Source organism: Eschrichtius robustus, chromosome 3 (genome assembly GCF_028021215.1).
Source record: "Eschrichtius robustus isolate mEscRob2 chromosome 3, mEscRob2.pri, whole genome shotgun sequence".
Classification (NCBI taxonomy): domain Eukaryota; kingdom Metazoa; phylum Chordata; class Mammalia; order Artiodactyla; family Eschrichtiidae; genus Eschrichtius; species Eschrichtius robustus.
In genome coordinates, this window is record NC_090826.1 from 177,946,209 (window position 1) to 177,968,086 (window position 21,878).

Below are 21,878 nucleotides of genomic sequence, written 5' to 3' on the forward strand. Positions count from 1 at the left end.
TTTGTTCTGGAAAAATCCTTGTTTAAACAAATCTACTTTTTTTTCTAATTGTAAGACATTGTAGAACACTTGTATGCATATATACATTGTAGATTTCCAGCAAAATTTATAGTAATTATAGTCTCCGAATTTGCTTGACCATGGCTCTTTAAAAAAAAAGTATGTGTTATGTATTTATTTTAGAAAACAAACATTAATATCTCACAAAATGCAAGTTTTTAGTGGAACACAATGAAGGATTATCATCAACTGCTTAGTGAGGAGAAAATCAAGGCTTCCAAGAGCAGAGGCTTCCAAGTACCCTCTGTGGCATGAATCTGTGGGCAATATCAAATAAGGAACTGATTCTGATTGTTTAAACAAAGTGGTACTCACTCTAAATAGCCCTGGGAAATGGGTATCCTAATCTTGCACACTATGGACTTTATTTCCAAGATTCTATGAATAGGACTTTTCTTTCTAGAAAGTTAACTGAAGTGTTATGGTAGTTCTCTGGAGCCGTCCAAATTGTTACTGTTCTCAAATCTGACTATTTAAGACAGCAACCCCACTGAGTTACAGGGGGAAAAGTACTTGGGAGTGGCATGCAATCTTTCTTGGAAGACTGTTTTAATGCCATGAAGATGGAATAGGAGGTATTGAAATGACATCTGCACAGTTAACCACATGAAAACAAAAAGGAACAAATCTCTCTTATTTGGAATATCTGTATACTCAAGACTATTTCCCTTGTCTTTTGGCTTTCTTTTCCCCAGGTCAGAGAATAAACAAATTTAAAAGAAGGATAAGACAACATTATAAGATTTTTACTTAAAACATATAATGAACTGATGACCTGTCATTTTGCACTATTCTCACACACATACAAATAAACACATACACGTAAGTCCACAGAATTTCCAAAAGGAGCAGAGCCTTTTGATTCTGTTAATATTATTGAAAGCAACTGTCTAAAAAGAATTTGAATCACTTTCCTGTATAGATTGTGGGTTGTAGACAGCATTCTCTAGACAAAATTTCAAGGTGACAAGCCCTCTGATTGCTCCACATAATCTTTTATCCATGAGGAAAAAAAAAAAAAAAGAATGGCAAGCACAACACAATAATCCCACAGGTTTTTATTTTGTTTTAATATTATTTTTTTTACTCTGCCTAAGATTGAAGACTTCTATGACTAGTATATAATTAATTTAAAAAATCACAAATTGCTTTTTATACATAAGTATGAATTTGCTTTAAAAGAATTATTTTCAACTAACATCTAACAAGATCTAATAAACTGAAAAATCATGAAATGAGCTCTGGGCTGAAGGTCAAATAGGAACATTATAGTTACAAGATAAGGACATTTTAGAGCCATGAGAACTGAAACACAGGTCACTCCAAGAGTTAGGTGAAAGGAAATAGCATGACAGAAAGAACAAATCTGCCTATTGTGAAATTTGTTTGGAAGTGGCCCAGTACCCAGGAGATTGGAGCATACCAACTATATTTTTTTTCTTTTTTTTCTCTCCTTGAATTCATCTCTCTGGCTCCCTTGAATAAGAATCCAGTCACATATGAGTTATCCTGTACAAATAACAATGTGTTTCTTACAGCATTTATGCCATTATCCTTATGATAAATTTTATTTTGACTATGAAACACATGAAAACACATTTTGCAGAAAATTCACTACATTAGAATTGACCTGTAGATTAAAAATATGATGTTTTTTATTTTGTTAATATTAAATAATAATTATTTAAGCACCTTCCATGTGCTGGGTACTTTATAGTTCCTCTATTTTTTACATTTCTCAATAGCACATTGAAGATATCTAAATATTATATTAAACTTTTTAAATTTATTGATTCATTATTACCTAGCATATGCCTGTGAGTCATCACGGAGTGGCTGAAACACAAAAAATAATAAAAAATTACTTTGTAATATAGAAATGTAAGGAAAATTAATATCCTGACTTTTCCATACAGTTTCATATAAAATTGCTCTCAGCAAATTCACTTGTATTAATATATAAGTGCTATTTTTAATTAAATCACAAATTCTGCAATATTAAAGGATTTTGGAGGTCATACAGTAAGGTACTTTTATTAGTTGGGATGCAAGTTTGGCTAGTAACATAAGCCAAATAATATTGGCTCAGAAGAACTGCAATTTCATCCTCTCTCAAATAAGAGTGCAAACATAAACAATCAAGGATTGATATGCTAATTTCAAAGAGATCAGGCTTTACATATCTTAATATGTTTTTTCACCTCATAATTTTTAGTTCTAGCCATCACATTTGCATTTTAGCCAGGGAGAAGATGAGAGTGTAGATGGCATGCATTCTCCTTTTTTTAAGGATCCAATTCAGAAGTTTCATGCATTCCTTCCACTTACATCCATTCGGTATCCATCCTGGGTTCAAGGGAGACTGAGAGGGGTGGTGCAGCATGTGCTTTGCTAAAACCAGGAGTTGCATTATGAAAGAAAGAGAAGTAAAGGAAGAAGGGATGTAACCTCTATGATAGCCCCACAATTTGTCTTCTAGGTCTATTAGGTCCTTATGAAACCATATACAAGCTCCCATGTTCCTACCCTTTGAAGTGAAAGGCTTTTGCTTTAGTCTCCCAGGCCTCCCTTGAGTCTCTAAAGGCTGGCTCAAAAGTTAATGATTGGGAAATGTGAAGATGTAGAAACAAGGAATAGCTGTTGAGCCAGGAAACTGGTAACAATCTAGACTATAAATCCACCACAGAGCAGAATCACTGAACTCCCAGTTCCCTGAAAGATACAGATAAAGGCCTGACACACATTCCTAAGTTGTTTTTATAGGAAGCAGACCCCCACGAGATGAAAACTGCTGACTGCAAAACATAGACCCTAGGCTGGTTGAAACCAGAAGGTTGATGATGTTAGAAACTTCACTTTGATGCCAACCAAGCATAGAATTGTGCACAAGCTGATCACGCACCCTGCAGCCCCCTCCCGCCCTCACACTGCCTTTAAAACCTCCTCTCTGAAAGCCATTGGGAAGTTCAGGTCTTTTGAGCATGAGCGCCTGTTCTCCTTGACTGGCCCTGCAATAAACGCTGCACTTTCCTTCACCACTACCCTGTGTCAGTAGATTGGCTTTACTGCATATTGGAGAGTAGACCCAAGTTTGGTTCAATAACATTATAAGGAGTTGAAATTGACCTAGAGTGGCTTTCTCAAAGAGTGGTCCACTAGCCCTTTGATGTGGGTGAGTGGGAAGTGGGAAAGCAAAGTAAGATCCTGTAAGATGTGTACAAAGTGAAAAGAAGTATTTGCACAGAAATACCAATATGTTATTTTTCTTTTGCATTCTGTTGACTTTTGCACTGACGGTGTCAAAAACAATGGCGGGTAAGCTATTGCAGGAAACTTAGCACAAATCAAGAATGTATTAGCAGATATATATTCTTTTTGGCTACATGCTTGTAGGACAAAAAGAAAGTATATTTGGTTTAAAAGTGTTCCTGGTGAGGCAGTAAAAACAAGTTTATTGTATCTCAATTTTCAGTACAAGTCATGTCAAAACCAAATGGGCACATGAGTAGTGCACTTGTGCTGCACACTGAACTACAGTGGTTGCCTTGAGCAGCAGCACTCGTGCAATTGTCTCAGTTGCAACCTGAGGTAACCGATTTTTTTCTGGCAAATATTTTTACTTGAAAGTGTGATGACAGACCAACTATGGTTATTCAGACTTGGATATTTGGCAGATCTGTTATCAAAACTGAAAAAAAATAAATCTCTCACTTCATGACAAACTGATATATTTAAGGGCAATGTTAAAATTCTAGCTTTCAAGTGAAAATTAGAAATTTGGAAAACTTGTATCTGCCACTAAGAGACTGACAGCTTCCCAATATATAAAGACTTTTCTTATGAATCCAATGATGATATTAAGGAATGAGATTTTTTTTATTATATAATGATATGCATCAACATTTAGGAGATCTTCATAGTTGAGTGAATCAGTATCTTTCAAATGACTAACACATGATTTTGTATGCATGAGTAGAAGATCCATCTAAGGTACAAATCAGACTAAATAATTTAATGTAATAGATTTTAATATGTTCATTGCACGGTTTTAGATTCTGTATTACAACTGACTTTTAAGAATCTTCCACTTGTTGAATTTTGGTGTAGTATCTAAGAATAATATCCACAATTATTCAAAAAGGGCACTGCAATTCTCATTTCTCCAATAAAACTGTGTGAAGCTACAAAACTACAGTTTGCAACAGATTACATGCAGAAACAGCAATGCAAATTCAATTACCTTCTCTTAAGCCAAATATTAAGGAAATGTGCAAAAATCATTAAAGTTTAAGTGTCCTATATGTTAACATGTAATGAGCTTGCTTATTGTTCTTTAAATTGTATTAATAAGTACATATTTTAGAAGCTCTTAGTTTTAATTTTTACTATGGTAAATATAGACTTCCATGTACATACATACATATACAGATTTACAGCTTCCATACACAAAAGCTCTTTGGGTTTCTCAATAATTTTTATGCATTTGAAAAGGTCCTGAGACCAAACAGTTGATAACTTCTGGTCAAGGTCAGTATCTATAACCCTATAATTATTCTTGCTCAAGCTGGCAGTAGCCTAAAAAATGTTTCTTATGTATAAATGCCTCTTTAAAGCATGTTTAATCTATTCTTTCTAGGAATAAATACTGTAATACCACATATAATATAACCAAAGTTTATCTCTGTTCATTATTAAAGAAACAAAAAAATTAATATTTTTTGTTTGCCGAGATTACATATTTTATAAATACAAGATAAGAATTATAAACCCTGATCACTTTTTTGAATACTCAAAACTACTTAAAAATATCCTGATAATGACTTAAAATTCTTCTCATTTCTGTATTTCTATTGTTTATAAATTAGAAAGTTATAATTTATCTTCACAGATTTCCATTTTGTTCATGTACCAAATAAAATGTGATTTTTTTCCAATGTTTAACAGCTATATTTACCTTATATTGCTGCTTTTAATGTTATGTATTTATAGTTCTTTATTAGTTTATATAATGTACATTAAGACTTGGCAACAACTTATGCTTTTTCATTGTTCGCATTCCCAGGCCAATAGTCTCCCAAATTGCCTCTCTCAACATTGTGTAACAATGGTGAATTTGATGATTATATGTACACTAATAATACACAGACTTCGATAAAATTAACTATCAAAACAAAGAAAAAAGCAAACGTATTTACCGTATTAGACTTTGAGAGTCCTCCTCTGTCTCAAGTAAGTTTTATGCCATGTTGAGGATATTTATTACCACAGGAAAATCACATGTTCATACTTCATTATTACTGCTTCCAGGACATATTCAAAATGGAAACAGATTTTTATTAGCTTTTTCATATCATCTAGATTGATATCTATTTATATGTTAGATTTTACAAGTGAAGGAAACCAACTCCAATTAACTAATTTATTGGAAAGATAATCAGATGCAGTATCTCATGTGTTTGAATACATTAAAAAGGAAAGTTTAACTAAGGTGAGGAGGCACTATTTTGCAGAAGATTAGTAAGAAATTGTAAACTGGGATTCCAGGAGCACTAAATCATCCGAATTAAAAAAAAAAGTTTATAGAAAGATTTCAGTAAAGAGGGGACATATTGAAGAGAATGAGGGTCAGTAAAGAGGGAAAATGTTTGGATATTCAGCAAAGTAGGAAGGGAAGAAAGAAAATAGGCTGAATAGGGATGAAAAAGAATTAAGGGAAAAATATGATTGAAAAGGATTTTTATACATCATTCCTGTATGTCAGATATTGGGAAACATCATTCGCAAAGATTTCTCCCCATGAAAATGTTAAAATATCTATTTTTCTTGCATGCATAATAGAGTGGTAACTGCCTGATGATGCATATGGGACAAAAAGGGTCATGTCTGAGTTAGAGAAGGAAAAGTTGAATAACAAAACCTCAGAAAGAGAAGTACACGGGATCTAGAAGTCAAATGAAAGCAGAGGTTTGAATGATACCTGAATTCTCTGTCTCATATTGGGTCTACATGTAAGCTTCATTGTCATCCACCATGGACAGGATTCCTGCACAAAAAAAATGGCTGGCTAGTCTTCTCACCCTCACATCTCAAGGTCTTACTAATAGAGACCAACCCTGTCTGCTACGATATGAATGCTGTGTCCCCCCAAAATTTATGTATTGGAATCCTAAACCCCAAAGATGATGCTATTAGGAGGTGGGGTCTTTGGGAGGTGCTTAGGTCATGAGGTTGGAGCCCTCTTGAATGAGATTAGTGTTCTTCACCAGAACCCCACCACGATGGCACCTAGATCTTGGACTTGAATCTTCAGCATTGTGAACTGTTGTTTGTGAGCCACCTAGTCTCTGGCATTTTTTGTGTAGAGCAGCCTGAAGAGACAAAGACACTGTCTCAGGTCCATTTGAAGGAATGGGGGAGGGCATTCACCTGCTTAATGGAGAAACAAAATAGAACATGATATGCGTATTGTGACAGGTGATCCAATTTATGTAGAGTGGAAAACATTTTACATAAAGTAATAATTCATTGCTGTGTGTGTTCAGAGGTTGAACTAAAGTATTAAGAAAAATATCACAGAGCACTCATCAAATATGTATTGAGCACTTGCTGTCTGTGAATGTGAGAGCTGACTCTAGGAGCTCTAGCAGATAACTAAGCATTCAGATGTCTTAAAATTCTGCCTGCGTCTTGTGTTTTCAGAGTTCCAGTGGGCAGGGCAATCCTTCCCAAACATGTTAAATATTCCCATAGTTTATTTCAGCATTCCCAGACTTTATCCTCCCCTACCCACAGATACCGTCCAGTCTTTCAACTTCCTTTTCCTCCAGTGTTCATTTTCTTTATTCTTCCTCTTTGTTTATAATCATAATATCATTTTGAATTGGACTAGAATTGGAGGAGATCATGAGGAGAAGGAGGAGAGAGATGGGAAATTTGTCTGACTCCATGAAATTATCCAAATCTGCATTTGGAGATCAGTTTGAAATGGCACTTCAATTAAAATCATTTTGATATATAGGTTTTAGACTATTCCTATGGTTGTTATGTTAAAGTACATATACATATGCATATATATGTATTGATATATATACATATTATATATTAAGGTTTATATATAATGTATAGATCTATATATAATGTACATATTTATAATGTATGCATATATAATATAATGTATGCACATGTGTATGTATTTATATATATATAATTATATATGTTATTATTAGTAAGATAGTATTACTCCACAAATACTCGGGATTCAGGATTCAGTCTGGTTGTATAAGGTTTCCATATGATGGAGACTAAAGTAATAATATTCTTTCTTTAACATAAAATATATTTATAATATAAAACATTTCAACGATATACAAGTTAAATATCTTTAAAACACTTGATAACATTTTTAAAGACAGAGACTATATATTATATTAGAGCACAGGTTGGCAAAATTTTTCTGTTGGAGCCAGGTAGCAAATATTGTAGGGTTTCAGGGCCGTGCTGTCTCTCTGTGGCAACTAACTGCCATTAGGGTGTGAAAGTGGCCACAGACAATATGTGAACATATAAGCATGGCTTTTTCATTTATGCACATTTTAATATGAATTCCATACATCTTCATCAATCAAAAATATTATTCTCCTTTTGATTTTTTTCAACAATTTAAAGTATTAAAAAAATCCTTGCCTCACAGGCTGATACAAAAACCGGTGAAGGCTGGGTTTGGCCTATATGCCAATTTCTAACTCCTGTCATAGAGCATATATAAGAAGTACATGACATAGTTCTCAGATTAAGAATGACATAGACCTAAACTCATTCTTCTCTGTGACGTTAGAGAAGTGATTTCATCCTATCTCACTTTCCATTGTTAATGAAGAAGAGATAACTTTGTAAAAATATTTTAATAAATTTTTAGTGGTTTACTGCAGCCGCATGCACTGCCTCAGGAGAACCAACTGTGCAGACCTGCCCAACTCCACGTGCCGTGACAGCACATTGCTAGCTTGAAATTGACCATGGTGGAAATATTTATACTACAAGAACTAGTAAATTTTATAAATCAAGTGTTTTTCTCCCCTAAAGAGTCTGTTGTTAAGCCTTTACCAACAGACCTTTAAATGTAATATTTCTATGGACCCTTGGCTGCTCTGTGAATAAGACATGACAGCACAAAATAGTATAGTTGAGGCACTTTATAGAAACACTACCTAATTACTTCTCAATAATTGTTACAACTATTTTTCTTTAATGAAATGAATATGTCATTTTTACTTATCTCAAAAATTTCAGAATAGCAGCAAAAGCTGACTACCTCAAAGAAACAAGATTATCACAGGCTTTGGAATTTACTTCGGTAAGAAAAAGGATTTTGATGTCACGCGAATTCATGAGAGGGATAGTGGTAGCAGTGCAGGCTTGCTATTTGGATAGAGGGCCACACGCTTTACCAGAAAGAAAGAATTACACTGTACATTATAAAGAAAAACTTCAACTGACCCGCATTACACAGGAAGTGTTAAGAAATAATGTTAATGGAGGCGTACTTTGCAGGTTTCATTTTAGTTTGTTTTTGTTTATTTTTCCAGATTTTAAAATATCAGATATTAAAAACCAGTTCTTAGGGTTAGATGAATTGAAGAGAATAGCTGAAAAAATTCCATAAAGACAGGGTAAAAAACCAGAATTTCTGCTAGAAGTGAGTCACTGATATTGCTTATCCACTTCCTCTTTCAAAAATTTCTGAAAACACACCCTACAAATTTCCAACCTCTTTTCCACTGTATTCTACTAACAAACTCTAGTACATATTTTTTTGTTGTCCTAATGTAATTTTATATTATTCTATTAAAATGGGAAAAATAAAAAGCAAAAAGGAAACAAAAATCTCACATTCCTGTAAACGTGCTGGGGAAAAAATCCAAATTCAATAAAAATCTTTCATCTAGCAAGAAGTCTGTATTTTTTTTTTTATTGTGTGTGATGAGTAATAGCCAACATAGGAATTAAGCTAAATTGAAAAAAGAAAGTCAAGAAAAGCCTTTGGCAATCTTTGATTTACTTAGTTTAGAAGTTTGGGAAAACAAATATTTATTTCTATCATTTACTGAATTTTGTTCCAAATAATGCATCTTTATTTTATGCTGCCTATTTATTTATTCTGTAATACCCAACTTGAATTATTTCATATTTTTCTTAAAAATTTTGCACTCTAATGACATATTTGAATATTTAATTTTTATTTTAATAGAAATTAATGTCTCTTTTGATATATTTTACCCCATTATTTGTTTCATTTTCAGTTTCCATTTCTCCACTCATTCCTTAAACGTATCCTCAGATTCTGTCTACATATTTCCCATGGTATTACATTCAGATCTTATGGTTTCACGTGCACTGATGTTTGCCATCTTACTCTCTCAAATCTCCCCTGAGCTTCAGACATACATATCCAGCTCCAGTTGAATGTGATTAAAAGAACACTTAAAGTCAACAAGTTTATAAGCAAACTCATCAATTTGCTTCCATCCCATTCTATTGTATTTCCTATTATGTTTGAGGGTAGAACCATCTATTTCAGTGGTTTACAAACTCTATTTAACCCACACAGAGCATAAAGTTCATTATGAACTTTTTACAGAGCATAAAGTAACAGTGTCTTTCTCCAGCCATAATTCTCTGTTAAGGAATATTTCCTTGAACTTTGCAGGCAGATATATAAAAAATATCTTATGCGTGGAAGGAATAAGAAAACTTACAGGATGCATAAAATAACAAATCTTAATACCAGTGTTTGGAGAGAAATTTATAGCAGTGACAGCCTATATTAAAAAAAAAAAGAAAGCTCTCAAGTCCATAACCCACCTTTTCTCTCTATGAAACTAGAAAAAGAAAATTACAGTACACACAAAGCAAATAGAAGAAAAGAAATAATAATAATCACAGTGGAAAAATCAAATAAAAAAGAGAAAAATAATAGAGAATATAAAGAAAACTAAAAGTTAATGTTTTGAAAAGAAACAAAATTGACAAACTTTTGGGCTAGACTGACCAGACAGACAGACAGGTGGGGAGAAGAGATGGATAAGAAAGTGAAAAGACTGGAAGGAGATATTTATATATCATACTACTGATAAGGGACTAGCATCCAAATACATAACTTACTCTTACAACTTAATAATGCAAATAAAAAACAAACAAAAAATGAGTGAAGAAAATCCGAATAGATATTTCTCCAAAGAATATACACAATGGGCAATAAATACATAAAAAGATGGTTAGCATCATCAGTCGCTGGAGAGATATAAATTAAAATCACAGGAAGATGCCACTTCACATCCACTCGGATGACTATAATCAAAAGGTCAGATAATAAAAAGTGCTGGTGAGGATATGGAGTCATGGGAGCTGTCACTCATGGTTGGTGGAAATATAAAATAGTACAGCCATTTTGGAAAACAGTTTGGCAGGTCCTCAAAATGTTAAATATAGGATTATCTTCTGAATAGTCAATTCTGCTCATAGATACATATCCAAGAAAATTGAAAACATACGTCCACATTTAAAAAAAAGCACATGAATGTTGACAGCAGCATTATTTATACTAGCCAAAAAGTGGAAACAACCCAAGTGTCCATCAAACGATTAACTGATAAGTAAAATGTGATATACACATACTACTGATACATACTACAACATGGGTGAACCAGAAAGCACTATGCTAAGTGAAAGAAGCCAGTAACAAAAGACTACATATTGTATGAAATGTCCAAAATAGGCAAATCTATGAGGACAGTTAGTAGATTAGACAAATCTACAGAGACAAATAGCCTAGGGATGGGTGTGGAGTATGGGGACAGACTGAGGTTTTTTGGGGACAGTGACAATGTTCTCAACTTAGATTGTGGTGATGGTTGCATAAATTTGAATATGCTAAAATCCAATGACTTGTAAAAAAATTCCAATAATTTATTTTGAAATCGAATTTTAAAAATGTGTAGACTCAGTTTTGGTTTTTTTTTTGTGAAAGAAATCTGTAATTACAGATTTCTTAATGATTTAAGCATCAGGTCAAACTTCAAGTATTTTATAATAGAGATACTGGTACAAATGCATACTTTCTTATGATTTTGTCCTAAATTTTTCCTTAGCTTTTCATTTTATTTATTTTCAACCTGACTTCTACTAAATACATGCAAATTTTTATTGCACTGACTGGTCAACACATCTTAAACTAGCAAATCTAAAACCCGTGCTTCCCCAGATCAGTTCAGGCACAAATATTTTAATAGTCTGTCTGTCAACATTCATATAAATTGTTTGAAACTTTCCCAGCAATTTTCATAGATTCATGTAGAATGAGCTTTATGGTTTTCTGAACACAGGTCAAAGAAAAAATTTAAATTTTTTTAAAGAATTTAAAAATTTAAATTCTTTTATTTGAAAATCTTAAGAAATTTTACTTTTATTCTGGCTTACTTCCTAGGCTTACAATGTAACTGTAAGTCTTTGTGTTTTTATGTTCACTGTGATACAATTATCAGTTGACTACCATGCACAACAAGTTAGAAAAATTTATTGATTCCGATAGTAAAAGAAAATTTAAAAAATAGAAAATAGTGTATGTGCTCTCATTGTACTATTACTTTGGAAAATAACTACAATTAATTATTATGAGACTTAAGACTACATGTTGTTTTCAGATTATCTCTAATAATATAAATAACATTGTGCTATATATATTACTACATCTACATTCAGAAAATCAATAGAGCTGTCCTCAGTTGTCTACATTGCTACACGTCTTACCTTTGTCTTGGCAAGCTGATGAGGGGTTGTTTATGACATCTCTTGCTAAGGCTAAAGAGCTTGTGTACAATTTTCTGTGCCTTTAGGAAAAGTTGCTTCATGCTGTTCTCCAGCTGTTCATAGCGGCGCTGAAAATTAGAGTCCATTGTCCACAAATGCATTATGGTAGACGTGTTGAGGAAATAATTCATGGGTAGCCTTTTCATAAAGAACTTGAATTCATCTGAAAATATGTCAAAATTCAACACTTTAATAATAAAATAATTATTTTCCCTTTTCCCCAAAACACATTTAGTATGTTAACGTTAAAAAAGAATACAATCTATTATTTTCTGTGTAGCAAATTAATGGCAAGAAGGAAATTTTTTTTATGCTTTAGGATTGTTTTCTTTTTTTGTTCCCCTCAAGAAAGAACATTCACAGAAAAAGATACTTAAAATAATCGTGCTACAGCAAATAATGGGGGCAGAAAGTTTAAGGTGAACTTAATTTTTCCACATTCTCCTTTCGATGGTGTTTGAATTTGATGGTATTGAAGTTTTTCCCATAGGTGGTGGTAATTAATCTAGCTTTCATTTTTGGCAATAGTATTAATAATCTGTTCCAAGTTTGTTCATTAAATAAATATTTTCAGAAAATTTCATTAAATCAGTATAGAAAGATATATATATATATTATCATTACTAAATGATTATATTGTTTAAGGAAAAAGAGGAAACTTTTATAGTGTAAAATATAATATTCAACTATGTACTCTGGTTGTTCCCTTAGTAACTGACCACATTTCAATTTGTTAAAACAACAGTTTAAAACCTAACTGTATACTTAAGAGAAAAAAATAAAAAAGAATTTAAAGCTCCAGTATTGGCTTTTTGTGTGTGTCAATAATTATCATGTCTAAATTATCTTCTTTTCAAATGTCTAAGTAACTAACAGTAGGAACAAAAGTTGACACTACAACAAAATAATCATCTAAAAGGTCTATTAATTATCTCAACACAGAAGAGCCAAAAGATAGAAACAACCCAACTATTCATCAATAGATGTATGGCTCTACCAAGTGTCGTATATACATAAAATAGAATATTACTGAGCCATAAAAATGAATGAAGTTCTGATGCATGCTACAACATGCATGAACCTTCAAAATATCATGCTAAAAGTGAAATAAGCCTGAGAACAAAGGACAAGTATTGTATGATTCCACTTATATAAAATATTTAGAATGTTCAAGTTCATTGAGACAGAAAATAGATTAGACTTTACCAGGGGATGGGGGAACAGCAGATGGGAAGTTTTTGCATAATAGCTATAGAATTTCTGTTTGGGGTGATAAAAACTTTTTGGAAAAAAGATAGTGGTGATGGTTGCACAGCATTGTGAGTGTAATTAATGTCATTGAATTGTACATTTAAAATGGCAAATTTTATGCTATATACATTTTACCACAAAAATATTTAAAAAAACAGAAACAAAGAGAGTAGAACCTTCTCCCCATCTCTCCTTTTCTTCTTAAATATTATGATCATGGACTCAAAACATAAACTTTTTATTTATTTTAGTATCTCTTTAAAGGATTTATTGTGTTTAGCATATCACATTGCCCCCAGTTCCATGTTGGAGTGGCTGGGTTTCCTCTGCATATATACTCCAGCACAGGACAAGATTTGGAAAATGTTTTCAGTGGCTGAAGATGTATTATTTAGTAAGTGAGACAAACCACATTTTAGTCACTATTCTACCCATAAAAATGTCATATGGCATGCATTAAACCTCAGTCTCTCTGTGCCTTAATTTCCTCCTTTGTAAACGAGATAGAAAGTTTTGGATAATAATCTCTTTTTATTTTAAAATTCTATGATGTTACAGTTGTTTTAAATGACTGTTAGTTTTAAATATCCAATTCAAAAACAGTTGTTTTCAAATAGCCAGTTACAGGCATTAGTGTTTAACTGAACTTGGACAAGGTATGTTAATACCGATTCCTTATTAGTAGAGACTGGCTCCACTGCAGTGCTTCAAAACCTCCAAATTATCATCCACATTTTAAAAAATATGCCATTTACATGGGAAAAGATAAACTACATTGATACATATACATACTTAAAGCAACTAATTTATATTTTTATAATCAGGACTATTTCAATAATCAAATCCAAACTATTTCATCAGTGATGGAAAATGCAACTTTTAAACAATTAACAGAAAATTATATTCATGAATTTTGGGGTTGATATTTTTTCTAGAGGAAATAAATACAAAGTTCTGGCATCTTTTGGACATTAAAGGTATAGACTTTACCAGAAGAACAAGGAAAAATAAAACAAAAGGAAAAAATAGGACATTTTATTGCAAAATTTATGGCGAAAGATTTTTGAGGATATATCCATTTGATGTGCTTCAAATCATTTTTTTAAGTAAGCAGGGTATAAATAAGAGATGCATTTTAAAATTCCAATTTCACAGTACCCTACATTTTGTTTGGTCCCATATGTCTCTTTTGAGAAACTCTCTCCTTTGAATAAAGGAGTTCGTGCATGGAAACTGGAAAGCATTCCTTGGATTATTCACAGAGCAGATGTCACTACTGTGAAAACTAATCATTCATTTCATTGTCATCTTTTACTTGAACACTTTTGATAAGCCTTTATTGTTTCATGGGTATGCATATTTTAGTTATTTTCATTGTTTGTTATAGTAGCATTATGAAAGTTTCTAAATCAGTAAATTTCATTCACGTTAAAGAATATGTTAATTTATTTAATTTTACCAAAGTGTATGTAATAGTGTATGTCCGCTGAAACTGGCACTATGTAATTTCTAAGAAACAGTTTTAACATGACATTTGAATAATTACTTCATTATGAAGTCATTAAGAGTCACCACTGACAGTCACCCAAAACATTTATTGGACACCTGTTGTGTACAAAACATACAGATGTTTCAGTCTATGAGTGAGAATATGAATAAACCTTTCATCTTATTTTTAAAAAATGACAAATAACATTAAATATTTTTAAATGTTAAAATAACATCTTATCTAAAATTCATTCTACTTAGAAGTCAACAGAATCTCCAGAAATATTCCTGTGGATGTCTTTTATTTTTGGCAATTAGTAAAGTTCTTATTTATAGAATATGAAAATGAAATTTGAATGATATGTTAGAATTATTATATAAATCTAGAGATTTACATAACTACAAAGAGAAAAGATAATGATTAGGGGACACCAGATAACATTTTACCCTATAATAATTTCCAAACCCACGCAGGAGATAAAGTGCTGTTGCTTTTCAAATGGCAAGTAAACAATGACTAGCCATACTTTTTGCGGGGATAAATTTATAAAAGAAAACAAATTAATGTCATATAAAAATAGCCCAGGAGAAATACATTCAATATCTGAATTACTAGAGAGAGATTAATCTGGAAATCCCTGTTTGCTAAGTATGTATGAACTGAGTACTTTTGCTCAGCATAGTTTTGAGGACTATAGAGAAACAAAACAACAACAACAATAATACTAGTGGTAATAAACATCCTGTATGCTGGAAGGAATTTACAGTCGGTCGTCTTCGCAAAACTAATTCACATGAAGCAAAAAATAATACGAAGGTAGTTGTATGATATTAATGAATTCTGTGGAGGTGAAGAGAATTAGGGTAGGTGATGTCTTTCCAATAAATTAGAGAAGACTAGCCAGGTACCATTTTAATTCTCTAGATTACAACTACTCCTCCATTAAAAATGAGGTTTTTTCTAAAATAGCTGAGCAAGGTTTGTTGTTTTTTTTCCCCTCTCCTCTAATGCAAACTCTAGTTAACATTGATATCTAATTAGCTAATTTTGAAACTAATTTGCTCTCTTTCTCTATTAACACAAGTTCTTACTTTGGTAGGAACTCAATTTTAAGTGCTTTAAATATTAACTCAATCCCCCCAATAATCCTTCATGTAAATTTTACTGGAGCTGTTATGCATGTAGAATGCCGACGATTTTTAGTTTCATGACTTCAATGTCGGCAAAAATATTTTATTAATGCTACTGCATTTGTATATTGATCTTACGTATTTATATTTTTATGCACTTTATTCTCATGCTTCACAGTTGAATTAAATAGGTAAGAGTGGAGAACGTAAAATTTTCAGGGTGTAAAAGAACTAGCCATAATACATAGATCCTGATTTGTGTTTCTGCTTTTATTGATGAGTATGAAAAGCATTGACCAATGCATTGATTATGCATTTTCACATATTCAGAACCTCTGATCAGAACTGCTTTGGAATATATTTTCAAAGGTGTTCTAAAGCATTCTAAATTTCCTAGAGCTTTGGGAGCACATAACTTACTTCCTCAAAAGTGTAGAAAAGTAATCAGATACTTTTGTATTACTTAGAGACAATTTCTTGAGTTATATCCAAAACAGAAGCTGTTTCCATTAGAAAGTAGGACTATGGGTAGGGAGAACTCAGGGAGGAAACTTGTGCTTTTATGGTATTTATTATTTCATATGAATGTGTTATTTTACTAAAATTTAAATAAATATTGTGAATCAGTAAAAAACATAGCCAAAAAATGCTATTAAATTGTCAGTACTCTATGTTTATATCTTATGTTTCATACATTTACATAAAATGCTATTATTTAGTGACTTGCTAATATAAAAGTAAAAGCGTACTGGCTCACATTCCATGTTTTTTTCCCTGTATCAATTAACATAGTGGTACACTCAAAGTATCTTTTCAGTAGAAATGACAATGCAATATGGATAATAATTTCAAGTATTATGAAAGCATAGCAATAGTCTTACTACAATAACAAAATATTGTACAGTATATAACAAAGTATGTAAAGAACATGGACACAGAGCAATCTTTAAATGAAAGGATATAATAGGCAAAAAAAAAATGTGTCAGATATATAAGAAGAATCCATGCAAACATTTGTTTTTTAGCAGGAAGGATAATCGTTCCTCATTTTGTGATACTACTGGTCTAGTGTCTTCAAATTCCTCTCTCCTGCTTATGTTTGTAAACACAGGATTTTTTGAAATAATACATGTTAATAATATATTCTAGTAACACAAATTTTCTGTAATCAGTAAGTTAATAAAGCAAACATTATCTCCTTATACTGAATGCAGTACTGAGGCCTTATCTATACATGAACACATGGCAAATATAGTCTGTTTCTATGGATGGATTTTTGTTTATCAGTTTGTTTAGCTTTCAGTAAGTTTATACCTATACGGAGTACTACCTCCAATGCTGACAAATAAATATCAAACTATCTACCACCGGACCTCAAAGTTATTGCTCAACCAGAACCCCTTCTAATAAAGCTGTTTCTTGTTTCTTGAGAATCATAGTTTCCTAGGAGATAGTATGGATTCTTCTATCTTCCTCTGATTTTCAAGGACAAAGATTTGGCTAGCAAATAAATTGTGAACCTTGACGCTCCAGAAATGCAAGCCTTAAGTAGGTGAGACACAAAATTGAGAAACAAATGTGAAAGTGCGTAGGAAAAAGGGCTGATGGGGAAAAAAAAGTCAAGACAGAGAAAATTTAGGCAATGGGTGTCCTGAATGGCAGAAGTTACCAATGGCTGAAACGACAATCTGACCTTTGACGGAGTACAATGAGTAGGCAAATTTTGACCCATTCCATAATCCTGGCTAGAACTGGTTGATTTTTAACTTTTACAAAGTATTTTTTTTCCTCCAAACATTTCTCAGGGACTATTTGAATCACTTGTACCAGTTTAGAATTTTCTCAACTTCTACAGTAAATCACTGAGATGACTTTGAGTGGTCACATATCAATGCAAGTCTATTCAAACCATTCTATAAGCCACAGGTATAGAGTTTACATTGAAATTGACAAAATAATATAATGCTGCATAAAGTAAACGGCAAGCCTGTTCAATAGCTTGTGAACTGGCCAATTTTCTGAGGCTACAAAGGGGTTCAAGCGGGCATAAATCAGAAGTCGAACCTAATTCCTTAGTAGCTGCCTAGAAATAAGTTGTGCTTTCCCTGACCATTTTCTTTTTCTCTGAAAGAGACATCATATTTTTATATTAAAATACTTCAATACAGCAAGACAATGAATCTGTCCTTCATTGGATTGCCCTGTTTATGAACCCCTCTTCAAATGTTTGAGAACTTACCCAAACAGAGCTTTATGTCTATAATTATAGCTACTAACTATGTTATTTCTACAGTTATAGTTTATCTCTCTAACTCTAACTAGAGAACAGGCAAGACCCAGGTCTTCACTTTCCCAGTGCCCTTGCAGCTACAGAGTGGATGCATCATCTAAGCTATAGAAATCAGGTGTACCCACACAGAGTTTGGATCTTAAGCTGTTGACGCAATAACAAAGAGGATGCCTAGAGCAATTCTCTAAGGAGACAGAAGTTGCAGCAGTAATGGTAGTGCTATTGAATGGTCAGGCCACTCAAGATGGCTGTTCTCTTGCTCTCTGTCCATCCCCTGCTTGACCAGTGCCTGCTTCACCTACACCCTACGCACATGACTGACCTTCCTAAGTACTTGCCCCAGGCTTCAGCTAGTGATTGTTCTAGCTTTAGATCAGAACTCTCCACTATGCTTATCAAGGGGGGGATGCCCCTCTGCTGGTTTCCTTGGCAACCAACAAGCCAACTTGATGTCAATTCCCCTATAACTGGTAACCTCCCCCTGTCTATGGGAGCAAAGACAGCCACTCTATCCTGTCTTGGTGTCTGCCGCACACGGTGCGGTTGGGGTATCGCTCCAGGACCTTGCTTCAGACGTGTAAGCTCCCCCATCCATTAAACCATTGATGTCTCTGTCACTGACTCTGGGCTCTTTCTTCAGTCTTGAAGCTAGGCAAGTACAAGCCTTTCAGGCCTGCGGGGTGCAGCCCGACAGCGATCCACTGTTCATTGCATTTAGCAATGGTGACCTCACTAAATAAGTCTTCTGCAAGATTTTTCACTTGGTCCCAACTATGTAGCACAAGAGTATGCTTCTCTAGCTTTCTTGATGATTCTATATGCTATTCAATATCCTTTAATAGAGTCCTTATTAGGTTGGGTCAGCTAGAGCCTGTTTTTCTTACTTGCAGCAAAAAATCTGGGTGATAGAGGTACTGGTATAAGAAGTGGTTTGGAAGAGTCTCCATGGACAATAACGAGAGCATGTGCTTGGTTTTCTGGATTAATTGGGGGAAAAAGGCTTTTTAAATCCATACAGCACTAAACGTGGAAGTTTGACAACAGAAGTACCACCTGTGCTCACCTAGAATGAAGAGCTTGTTGTAGAAATAGCATTTGGGATGATGTGCCTACATAGAACTGAATGAGGAACATAAAAAATTCAAAGACTGAGGGTGACTTGGTTACTACAAATAGAGATAGCTTGCTGAAAGAGCTCAAAATCCTATACTTTTTTTTTTTTCCTCAAAGCACAGAAAGAGTACTGGTGAGTACTGGAGACTTTCAAGGACTGTGCTAAAGGGATCTTTTATCTCTTGCAGCTGTAGGGCTTCAAAACAAACTTTTATCCCAAGATTGAATTTAAATTCCTGCCAGATCTGTTAAAGTTAGAAAGAACACTGGGAAGAGATGGGAACCTGGGAACTGGAAGGTAGATATGCGGGAGGACTGGGATGAACTCAGAATAATCCAAAGCATTAATGCTTACTTTCCTTGTCCCCACGAAATAGCACCTTCTGCCCTGCCTGATGGACTAACCCTGTCTTGCTTTCAGTCATTGTAATGATCTTAATCGAAGGAATGACCTTCATTAGGAAGCCAATGTTCATCATGTCCCACTTTCATCACCCATCATGTCCCAGGGGAGTTTATTGAAAATATTCTAATTTTCCAATGGTTATCAAGAACTTGCTGATTTTTATTGGAGAAAGAACATTAAATGCATTGGTAAAAAGAATACCTGCCAGCATCTCTGATGAACATTGTATTCTGTAGGATGGGAACACCAGTTACTGTGAAAACCTGTGTGAAATCAGATGGGCTCTCTGGTTTTAATTAGGATACAATTACCCCTCTGTGACTGAAGCCTAGAAGCAGCTATTAACAATCAGAGGCACAGTGGACATGGGTACTATAATAGGTTCCATGTATTACTCAGAAAAGGTCTAACCTGTAGGAATTTTAGAGTTTGTTAATCAGGTCATGGTCCCTTGGGATTTAAATGTGGAACCAGTGCTGTGAGGTCCTATTTAATTTGTATAATAGAAAAAAAAGTTAAGTCTGCAACAAAGGCCTGACTTGCGTTTTCACAAGCGAGAAGAATGCTGTCCCTGGTCCTGAATAATTTCAAGGACTCAGAACTCCTGCACCACAGCTTAAGTAGAGCAAATAATTCCTTTGCATTGTGAATTAATTCCTTGGGCTCCTAAATGCCACAATATTCCATGAATCAGAGAGTAGCCTTATAGAAATAAGATAGCAAATTGGGTTTTCCTTGAATCCTCCTCAAATCAGGTCCAGTGGGACCCTAACCCATGCCGTGTTTATTTTCCCAGTCTCTGAATAAAGAACTAGAATAGAGCATCGGCTCCCTAGCCTATTAAGTAAAATCTATAAAGGAAAGATAAAATGAAGGTTCCCTCTCCTATAAAAGACTAAATTCAAAGAGATGTTGCTTGTTTTTTATGCTTGACACCGTTGCAGGAATTAGAGGTTGGTTCAACACTGAAAATTTTGAGAATAATAATCATATTCCATCTCTAATTAACTCACATGTTGGTGATAGCTCAATCATAGAATAACTCTAATTAAAACTGCCATTCCAGATGTGGTCGCTTACTGGTGGCAGGACTCCTCACACTAGGGATAAAGTTTCTTCTCTGGTACAAACTCTTTTCTCTGTCATTGTAAACAGGGAACACTAGAAGCAATGTTCTTTCCTATGCCAGCTGCGAGAGTGAAACATTCCTATTGTATTCAAGGATCAAATCATTTCGCAGCCTATGTGCGACAACTTACTTCACAGGAATGCACACCGTCTCATCCTGTCACGGGACATATATTGCTAATGACATCATACTGAAAAGATGTGAAACACACAAGTGGCAGGTATCCTGGCTGCTGGCCCATACTTTAGCTGTGTGCAAGGTCTGCAAATACATTTTATGAAAACTCAAGCATCTGATGCCTGAGTGAAATTTCTGAGAGTCCAGTGGTCCTGAGCACATTTGGATATCTTGTCCAAAGCAAAGAACAAGTAACTTGCTCCTCCAGCTCCCCTTAATAACAAAGATGTACAGCTCTTGGAAGTAGCGGCAAAGGAATTATCTGGTAGCATTACTTACAACAGTGACTTCAGTGATCTGTCTTGGGATGTCAGAGATGCCAGTTGCAGATTCTGTTGCTCCTTATATCCTCCAGCAATCACTCTTGCTATGTGATTTAGGAATCGTTCCTGGCACAGCCTCGGAGCCAGGCTCTCCAGTTCTCCTGCTGATTCTGTGAGTAATCCAATCCGATGTCTGAACATAAATTCCTTTTCTGCTGCAGTCAGATTCTATTCTCTCAAGAATGCTGACTGATACAGCTAATGGGGGCCTCAAATGTAATTAGAATCTGGAGTTCTACAAGAGTGTAACAAATATTTATTGAGTGTCTAATGTGTGCCAATCACTATACTAGTTAAGTGCTAAAACTACATTAATAATCATTTTTGTAGCTATGATAATGGTACTTTCTTCATAGGTTTAGCAGATTAAATTAGGTAATTATGAAAATGTAATAGAATACCTTTTACACAATTAGTGATAAATAAATGCTAGCTATTATTTTTCTTTTTATAATTTATTCCGTGATTCTATGTGTGCTGAGCTGAGCACTTTAAGCGAATTATCTCATTTAATCCTTCCAGCAGTCCTAGGAGATGGGTACTATTATTTCGGCATTTCACCAAGGAGGACGTGTGCCTTAGCAAGGTTCAGCCAATTGTTCAAAGTGACACAGTTATTAATTAGAGCCCAGAACAAAAGAAGTC

At 33.9% G+C, this 21,878-nt stretch overlaps 1 protein-coding gene across 2 annotated transcripts in view; it reads right to left on the reverse strand.

Moving 5' to 3' along the window:
* The window catches only part of BRINP3 (BMP/retinoic acid inducible neural specific 3), a 402,541-nt gene that overhangs the window by 67,950 nt on the left and 312,713 nt on the right, over positions 1-21,878 (reverse strand). For both annotated transcript variants that reach the window (XM_068538551.1, XM_068538552.1), the window contains one exon: positions 11,866-12,088. In XM_068538551.1, the coding sequence (XP_068394652.1) occupies positions 11,866-12,088 (223 nt within the window). The remainder of the gene's footprint in view (positions 1-11,865; positions 12,089-21,878) is intronic.